This window comes from Atta colombica, unplaced genomic scaffold (assembly GCF_001594045.1).
Source record: "Atta colombica isolate Treedump-2 unplaced genomic scaffold, Acol1.0 scaffold34, whole genome shotgun sequence".
NCBI classification, from domain to species: domain Eukaryota; kingdom Metazoa; phylum Arthropoda; class Insecta; order Hymenoptera; family Formicidae; genus Atta; species Atta colombica.
In genome coordinates, this window is record NW_017259448.1 from 257590 (window position 1) to 268429 (window position 10840).

Consider the following 10840-nt stretch of genomic DNA (forward strand, 5'->3'; position numbering starts at 1 on the left):
TACACGCGCTTATAAATTTGCAATATGCAAATAAAAATAATTTCTTGGTTTGTAACTAAGTAGATTATGGAAGTGTATGTGTAGTTATAGGAACGATATGATACATTGACAATACATCACAAAAATTTGGATAACAAAAAATATCTTGTTATTTATGTAATTTTCCATATAAAATAAAATATTTTTACAGAATAAAAGCAAATTTACATAAATTTTGTGGAATTACATAATTTCTGTAAAATTGCATGATTACATATATTTACAGGACTAATCATGTAATTTTTACATCTATTATATGTAAATGTATGGAATTTTTTTACAATATAGTATATTTTATTATTACAGTCTCGGTAAAGGTTAAAAAATTTGAAATTGAGATTTCATTCGAAAATAAATTCAAAACAAAGTTTGATTGAATGTTAAAATTATGGTATAACTGACGAATAGTTTTTCATTCTCCTAACTTATTGGATAAATCTCTGATTGAGTTAATGTTGTTATTATTAATCGATATTATTATCCGATATAACTTGATGAAAATAAAATAATAAATGTATAACATATTGCATATTTAGCACAAAATAGGTTTTCCAATAAAATGTTGAAACTAAATTATTAGGTGTGGGAAAAAGTTCGTTAGATGTAACGGGAAAAACGCCACGAACTTTTTCCCACATCTAATATGTTTTGTAATATTTTAATAGTTATGAGGAAATGCAAATATACTATGTCAGACAGGGTCGCCGCTAGCATATTAGACAGTTTTAAAGAGATTTTGTTGTTTTTTTTATTCACTTAAAATTTGTATTTATTAAATTATCTTTCAAATAAGATAATTTTTTAAATTCTTATCTTTAGAAAAGATATAATTTTTCATTTTTGTTTCGAGATATTGATCGCATAAATTTTTTTCTAGTGCAGAAATATAAAAAGTGAAAATTTTTGCCACTAAAGTTAATAGAGAAACTTTTTACTTTTCACGTTTCCGCTCCAAGGAAGATAATCGGTATCCTGGTGCTAAAATGATTTTTGGTATGGCTTTATTGTATATACTGGAAGATTGTAGTAACGTCAGGAAATAAACAACTATCTGATCCGATTAATAGTTTTAGATTGTGTGATACGTTTATTCTAAATACTCATTTCCGTGTACAAAGTACACGGAAGATATTAAATCTGATGTTAGAAGTTAGAGTAGAAAATTGATTTTTTAAATTTAATTTGACGCTTCTTTTTGTTAATGCGCAATTAATGTGCCTTTGTGCAGTGCATAACTTGCATTACTGCGTGCGGCAGCCTTGATGACAGATATGCAATGTTTAGAGAAAAAATATGTATATAAAGATAGAGAATAATCTTCATAGAAGATTGCATACGTAAACATTCAATCGTCAGTGAAAACTTGATGTAAAATTATAGCGTAAACGCATAGCGTAAAGATAATAATTTCTGTCCAAAGAAATGAATGGAATACAGCTCGTAGAAAAAAGGAGCAGATAAAAAGATTATTTTTGCATGTGCAACGTATGTACTTTTCCATAAATGAATCGATATATGGTCGCATTGTCCACGATGAGAGATGTAAATTTATGATATGGTCGTTTTCACGGATGTTTACAGAACCGTTAGTGCATGGAGCACGACTGGAAAATTGAGGTCATACTTCAATTTATTTGTTTGCTGTTACATTTTACGGTTTCCAAAATTCTTTACAATATATTTCACAGAAAGGTTTAAAGACACAATTCTAAATTGTTGAATCCTAATTATTCACATAAAATTATTTTTATATTGTAGTCTACAGATTAATATTATTAACAAGAAAGTTACATTTGCAACGTATTTTGTGCTATATATCAATCGCGAAACGTGACGAGAGTCTAACGAGGAAAAAAGTTTCTTAGTAACTCTATGGTATTTTATTGCTTGTCGTCTTATGTCGTCTTATAGATTTTATGGGAGTATAGATTTATGACAAAAATCCGGCATGAATAAGATACGGGCATAGACGTTTTATGGCGACAGATTTATCTCACAAATGCGTTACCATGACGATGTCTCTTTTTATCGATGGATATGAGAGAACATATTACGAAAATTCATCAAGACTGTTCAGCTGTGTAAAATAATAAATAAAAGATAATTTATTTGAAAATGCATTACATATACTTGATTTTTAATTCCGCCGTTCGATTAATATGAGATTTGCGGTAATATAAATTGCACGTCGTATAGTCGAAGTCTAACATTAAAAAAATTCATTTCTGCTGTTCTAAATATTGAAAAAAGAAAAAAATGTATTTCAAGACTTGCGTTGAATTTACACGCGTTTTAATTTCTTGACATTTGTCGTTCGATTATACAATAATATATCGCGCGTGTAAAATTTTCATAAATGTCAATGTAATGGTGAAGAAATGTTCCCAAAATCATTTTTCAAATTTTTCATGCGATAATCTTGGCTCGGTTTTCTGACATGATCTTTATTTATGCCTCGAGAGGAATAACTGAGTCCCACACTCTTACCACAATTCAAATTCTGATAAAAATTGTGTGGAAGCTCGCCATAAGGAGCTCAGTTTTCTCTTACGCAGAAGTCTTATTAATATCTTTCTTGTGAATTACGTAGACTGAGAATTTATTACCAAAATATCCTCTTTCCCTTCAGACCTTCTAAAATGAAAATAATTTGCTTGTTCACACAGTGAATCTTATTTTTTATTATTGTGAATATCTTGATTTATTAAAAATTTTAGCAACTATCATATTCTCATTATATTATATTACGCGCTACTAAATAATATTTTAATAATTGATAGTTTGTAAAAATTATACAGCAAGAAAAAGATCTAGAAATAATGAATTCTTCTTTCTTAAATAAATAATACAATTTTTTATATCAGTAATATTTGTTATAATATCAATAAATAAAATAATAATAATAAAATTCTTTCCCATATTATTATATAATATATGTATTAATTACACGTAGGGTAAGTGATCCAACAATGAACCATATAAGTTTCAAAGGTTTATATCTTTCAATTATTAAATTGAAGATCTTTTGGCATACAATTTATGAATTTAGTTGGCTATATACATAAACAACTCTTAAGTTATTTTTTAAGTTTAGCCACAATTTCGATTATTTCAAAAAACGAAGAGTGTATACAATGAACTATGCTATTTTTAATAAGAAACTACATGTTTTATACTGCGAACGACTTTTATACTGTTGGGATTATTTTAGTTTTGCTATATTAAAAAAGGTTTATTTAGAAAATTGATAATTATAAAATGGTAAGGATTACGAGACTTCGATCGCCGCGTTTTTCTACCAGATTCTTTCGTTTTAAGTAAAAACGTATCGAATGAGTATATTTTTATTAAGATTTTAGGTGGGGGAGAGGGGCCGTATTCTAAATAATTACCTTAATGAATTATTATTTTGAAGGTTATCGTATAAAAGTGTATGTGTGGTCTACAATCATGATTCATTGTTCACTACCAAAATAATTCATTGTAGACCATCTAACCTTTTCTACGATAATCTTCAAAATAACACAACAGAAAAAATAATACAACAGAAAAAAGTTACTTACAAAATAATAAAGTCAAATGTGCACACAAAACTATTGCACAATAATATTGCATAATAATATTGCACAATAATATGAAAAAAATAATAGATATAACCAACATAACAAAAACATAAAAAGTGCGCAAAATTTATGAAAAAAACTTACTTTACAACTCAACATTCTTGAAATGTGATATTACATGGCCGTCTTTGACGCGATCTGCCAGTCGACTGGGAAGGGGTTCAAGTGCGAGTCACTTACGAAATATCGCAATGGTTCATAACGTACTACTAGTTCACTGTTGGACCTACTTACTCTATGTATAAGTAATTAATAACAAATAGAAACGAGAATATACAGAATGATTATCTTGATTATATAAAAAATCTTTTCGCAGTGCAACTACAGTCCAACATCAAAATACAATATATTTATAGATATATGTGATTATTATTTCAATTAAAATTTATTCTTCGGTTGAAATTATGTGATCTCTAGATGTGCGATTCTTTTCTTCGCTTCGTGCAAGCTTAGCTCATAAAACCGCTCGATCTTCCAAAAAAACGCGGAATGAAATACATCGCGCGACCATAACTGCGGAATTCCGTGTGAATGGCTGAGTATGAAACTGAACGGTCTTGCCTATGTCGGATGATAAAATGTTATCGTTAAGCTGCAGCTTAGACTTGGATGAGAAATGTTGGAGCGATTTAGTTGCGGTGATTGAAGTATCAAGATCTTTTCTATTTAATCTTTAGAAATAGAAAATAGAAAAGTTATCTCTCATATTTTTAAGTAAAAGCTAACAGTTTGATTAGAAAATAATCATTCTACAGTGTATAAAATTGAATGCCTATTTTATTAAAAAAATCGAGAAAATTGCATTTAGAATATATAAAAAAAATTGCGATTTTTGTGTATTGATTATTGTGTAAATAACTAAAATAAATAAAATTTAAAATACAAATAATTAATGGGAACATTCATAATTTTCAAGTTCTATTTTATCTCTTATTTGGCTTATTTATGTAATAATTAACTGCGTTTCAACTCTTTGTGCTTTGCATTTTATACTCTGCGCAGCACTTCATTTTTCATAAACTTGGAGACGAACTTTACGCGATATCCTAGTGAAATCTTGAAGTCGCTTTTGTCCTTTCTTTCTTTAGCATTCATGAATTCAATTATCTGTTGTATTTCCCAAGGATTCCATATGTCTACCAATTTTACAATTTGGCTTACGCCGTGGCGTTTTTCGTTACATGCACGACAGAAATAGAATGATGCCACGGATAACGAGAATTTCTCGTAAGCGGAAAGAAACTAGCACGTGCATTTTTCATCATTCCGTAGAAGGATATGACAAGAAGGATACGCCGCCAGTCGCGAGGAAATGTAGTCATATTTAATACTTTGCATTCACAAAATTGAGATAAGGTTAAACAAGAATATAACTTGCTAAAATTATAACATTAAACTTTGGTTTCCTGATTGTGCACATTACATAATTTCAAAATGTTGTGTAAGTTTTATTAAAATAACATGAATCTTTCATGAAATTATTATCTTAGCAATTATTTATCTCGGTTACAATTATTCTGGTTGAAAATAGATGAATCAGAATTTTCTGGTTAAATTTTATTAAAATTCTAATTGAGATAATCAAAATTAATTGATACAATATTTCTGATAAAATCTACCGAAATTCTCATTTTTACCTTTATTTTTAAGAATAATTATATCAATCAGAATTTTAGTTATCTCAATTAGAATTCTAATAAATTTAACCAGAAAATTCTCATTTATCCATTTTTCACAAGAATTACTATTTAATTCAACCAAATTATTTTTCTTATAATACCATTACATTAATGATTGATAATATATCTACGCTAATACAAAATGTTACATTAATTTAATAACTTTATTATATAATTGTAATGTGTAATATTGAAATATATAATTTAACACTATTTCTGCCCAACAAACAATATAATTCAATTTCTCTAAAATAAATCACTATTTTGTGATGTTATTATTTTGTGTTAGATATGAAATTATATTTATTACGTAGAAAGTATGTTCATACTGAAGTAATGCAAAGATAAATTAATTTTCTGTTAAATAGTGCTTTGATAATATTTCGTATATTACATTAACACAAGGATTCTTGCTAGCGATTATCACGATGTAACCATATTCGTTACAGAAGAGATTTATACAGCGCGAATGTTCATGCTGTAATTGCTCGTATTTTTACTTGTCTACGGATTCGCTTCGCAGTGCTTAAATTCGTATCCTTGCGCCTTTGTTCCAACTTTCGTGGGTGGGCTGCAGTGCAAATGCATATATGGAATGCAAATTCCATGTGTTCTCCACCGGAAAGACACGCGAGAAAGGATGAATGCTAACGATACGAGTACGAAGTATAATAAGATTTTAGTAGGAAATTGTCTATATCGTACTTCTTAAATTTAAACAAAATTGAAACAAAAGAGAGATCAGAATATTTTTGTACTTATATCAAATTTTTGTTCATTGGCAATAAAACAAAACACTTTTACGGAAATAAATATTGAATTATTGTTTAATCCTTCGGTCACCTCAAGTCCAGGGAACCTCAAAAAGATATGAAACTTTATATTTGTAAGATCTTTTTTTTAAAACGGGACCTTTCTTAAACTGCCATTAAGTTTAAAATATTCTTTTTGCACTTTCAACTGCATATTGTTCTTTGGATATCAGCCTTGATTTTTAAATATATTAAAATTAAAATAAAAAATTTTAAAAAGCCACTGCATTTCTATATTCTACAACGTTTAAAGTATATTCAGTATTTTTGTGTTTTCAGTATTTTCAGTAATTTTTGTGATTTTAAAGAACAAAAACTATAAATATAGTAATTAATGAAAATGTTGGAGGGTCAACCTGGACCCTCTGTGTGCCCAATATTCTCAGGAAGTATGACTACGAAAGGTTAAATTAAGATTACAAAAAAAACAGCTTTTAGAACGATTTGGAGATCGGGTCGTTAAATTGTACCATTGGATTTTTAAATTGTACTTCTAATAAACAATTATTAGTTTTTAGAGAGAAAGATATAAATTTTCTTAAAATCCACAAATAATATATGTGAATAATTTTTAATAAGTTATCTTAGAAGACTCAATACAAACATATTTTTCTTAAAAATATCAGATATGATGATTACAAAAGTATTATTCAATTACTCAATCTTAACATGTTATTTTACCTTAAATGTAGCATAAGGACCAGCAACAAGGATAATTTACCTTTTTTTATTTTTACAAATTTGCCAAGAACAACAAGAATAACTTATAAATGTTTGGTTAATTTGATGCTATACTTAAAAAGAGTTTGAATATCAATTATAATCTTGTAATACGCTGTAATTCATTTACTTTTGTACCGATAATATTTTAAGTAAATTAAGTAATATTTTAAATAAATGTACAAAAAACTTACTATTACATCAAACACCGAACAAAGTCAATTTTGAATGTCACTCGCGTATTTCGGAAGACAAAAACATGACAATACTTAAGCCATGCTACTAGCCTCATCTGTGTCGTCACCTTTAAATAAAAGTATTTCGTTTATAAAATACAATGGAGGTACGATTTATCCGTTGGTACTTCGCCAACTTCATCCTAGAGAATAGGGATTTGCATTAATTTTATTATTTTTAATTGTTAATATGAAAATTACGGGCATCACTTTTTTTCGGCTGTAGATATCAAATTAAAAAAAATACTCTTTACATAATAAGTAATATTCTTCACGTATCTGTAAGTACGAAAATATTTCACACACAATAAACAAATTAAGTTAAAAAATTTTCTTGATAAAGAAAGAATATTTTTTTGAACTCAGTATCTATAGTCGAAAGAAAATAAGATTATGTATTAAGAACAATAAAAAAATTAATATAAAGCCTTCGTATTTTACAAGCAATAAATACATTAAAATAAAACATTTTCTATAATTTTCAACTCATTCATATTTCAACATTATTTTATTTCGAAATTCGATTATTAAGATATTAAAAATTATTGAATTTTTATCAAAAATAGTGATTTCCTGAGAAAAATTAAATTAAGTTGAAATAGAAAATTATATGTAACTGTAATAAATATGTCACTAAACGTAGCAAGTATAAAATGCACAAATTAATAAAATTCATACCACGAAGAGAGTTGTATAATATTGCTAAACATTTCAATGCAGATATTTGCATTTTCGCTTGGATTTTGATTGATGGAAAATTACTGGTACACTTGTTCGGCTTTAAATCAGTTCAATTTTACGATATCTTATTTCTTGAGATGTCGATAAGTGTCGATAAACTCCTACCGCAATATAAAACTTTAGCCCAAGTATCAGATCCTCGATACATCGACTAGCTATTTACAAGTCCAAATACTTCACTAATCTGTGCATTAATCCATTGAATCGATCTTAATATCTATTAATTACTAGAGAGTTTTTAACATAACAAATTAATAGTAATTCGTAACACTTAGACAGCTGATACTATATTTTTATGTTGTTTCGATACGTTTTTCTAAAATGAAAGCAATAATAATCTTTTATTTAATTTCCAAATGTTCAAATATAGTAAGACGAATACTACGTAAAAAATTTTCAAATCGTTCTTATAAAGTTAATTACGAAGTTAAATTTATCAAGTTTTAGTCAGATAATAAACATATTAAGATATAAAAACTTTTAAGTCGTTAATAACACTAACAAATTATTCGAAAGTTACGAAACTTTATGAACCACAAATTCGATTGATCAAAATGTTTGTAATGGAGTAGAGAAAGAGAGAGAAAGAGAGAGAGAAAGAGAGAGGGAGAAAGTTAAAAATAAATAAAGAAGAAGAGATAGGGTTCTGAGGAAACACCGTGTAATAAAAAAGCGGTAGCGTAGTTTAAAGAAAAAAAAAACAAAAAAAACAAAAAAGAGTGATTTATTCAAGAAAGATAAACTGCAAGTTGTAATGGTAAAAAGCAGGAATGGGGAAAAAGCGAAACTTAGAGAGAGAAAGAGATAGGAAACAAGCAAAGAAATAAGGAAAGAGTAAAGAAAGACAGAGAAAGAAAGAGGACTGCGGGGCAGAGATAGAGAAAAAGAGAGTGTTCAAAGTTGTATTCGCGAAGTGTATTCACGAAAAGTAGTTGAGAACTCCGAAGATTGGGGTAGCTACAGAAGCGATGGGATAGATGAAGTAGATTTGGGCTCGTGCAGTCGTAAGAAGATAAACGTTGCTTGGACACCAACAGAATGAAAGAGACAGAGAGAGAAAGAGAGAGGGGGAGAGGGGGGGGAGATAGAGGGGGGGGGTCATTCCTGAGTTATCCCGCTCCCATTTCTTGCATTTTCCTCGAAGCGAGGCGATGCGACGCAAGCGACGTGGACGAGAGAGATCGTCGCAACTGATTGCGTGCAACTTCTCACTGACTGCTGATTGTGATTGGACACAGGGCTGGTAAGTGGCGGTTTCCACGAGAAGAGGCTGCTGAACGACCTGCTGGACACGTACAACGTGCTGGAGCGGCCGGTGGGCAACGAGTCCGAACCCCTCGTGCTGAACTTTGGCCTCACGCTCATGCAAATAATCGACGTCGTAAGTGCTCAATTATTTTCTTCAGCTTCTTCATCCGGCGTTGGACTGATTTTCCCTTGAGTCTTCAATATTTAATCGAATTCATCCCTTTCATAAATCTTTTTCTTTGTTATTCTCTCACTATTTCTATTCTTTTATGCTATTTCTAAAAAAAAAATGCGCTAATCTTTAAGCCATTCTTACAGATCTTTTATATTTTTTTATCTCTCTTTTCTTTCGGAAAGAGCAATACTAGCTGATTTCTGTTAATATCTGTTTAGTAGCAAGAATTAATAAAAAAGAATATTATAATTAAAATTGATTTTTGAAATCTTAATAATCACAGTTTATATGTATATCACTGTAATATCATTTTGGCATTTATTCCATATTACTATTTTATTCACATTATTAATATTCTATATTATCCATTTTCTCTATATCTCACTATATTATCCATTTTATTAATATTAATATCGGTGATGTATAAATTAAACGTGCATCAGTATACATATCCTGTCATGAAGATGATACTCATATCAGATAATGTGACACGTATCAAAAGTCTTGAATAGTCGTGAGAGAACAATAATATATTCTTAAGCACATTAAAATAATATATCATACATATTTAATTAATATTCTTATATTTGCTACGTCTATAAAATTTTTTATATTTTTTTAATTCTATATCAAACTAATTTAAAAAAATAACTTTAAAGGTGATTAAAGTGATTAAGTATTAAAGTATAAATATCTAAAAAGTTTTAATTAATAATACAATTGAAAGGTTTTTAAATATTTCTTTAGCGATCTGTAATATCTTTCAGATTATTTCTATAATGTTAGATATCAAAAGAGCAGGTGTAATTCAATTTCTTGAATTGAATAATATTTTATCGTTTTTAATTTTTTTTGTGTCTACATCAATCCATTTCTATAGTTTCAAAGTAAACAACGTCTATATTAATGTATGCTTTTAATAAATAATAAACTAAATTTGAGTGTGAAATTTAATATATTTTCTTAAGTTATAAATTACTTAACCTTATAGTTTTAAATTAATGATTTATTGAGTAGAAACAGAGACAAACTATAGACATGATTAAAAATAATTTAAATTGAATATAATTTTACATTATGAATTTAATCAAATTTAATTAAAAAAGTGCGATGGATTACATATATTCTATGTATAATATGTAGATTTACATATTTATCTAATTATATATTTATCTAATAATAAAACTATATTTCTGGCAATAAAATAAATATAAAGAATCACCGTGATGAAGAATCTACAATTTATAGACGCGTATCAGTGTAACGTATAACATGCATCAATGAATAAAAGTATTCACAAATTCCGAAGTTGCGGTTTCAAATTCGCCACAAATGAATCGCGTACGTTGATTAACGTCATGGATCGACGCTCAGCATTCGCCTAGTTCTATAGATTATAAATTTTTAACAGCATCAAGATTGTCTTAGAAAATCGCTCATCTTGACTATTTGTATATTTGATTATGAGCGTTTTGATAAAAGACGTTTCTATCATATATAGCTTCATTAAATTCATTTCTATAAATAATTAAAAAAGAGAAGATAGCATCTTGTGATTTTATATATA

The 10840-nt window shown here is 28.2% G+C and overlaps 1 protein-coding gene across 1 annotated transcript in view; it reads left to right on the forward strand.

Annotated features, from left to right (window-relative positions):
* The window catches only part of LOC108690634 (neuronal acetylcholine receptor subunit alpha-7-like), a 225584-nt gene that overhangs the window by 62009 nt on the left and 152735 nt on the right, over positions 1-10840 (forward strand). The window contains exon 2 of the mRNA XM_018198022.1: positions 9089-9231. Coding sequence (XP_018053511.1) covers positions 9089-9231 — 143 coding nt within the window. The remainder of the gene's footprint in view (positions 1-9088; positions 9232-10840) is intronic.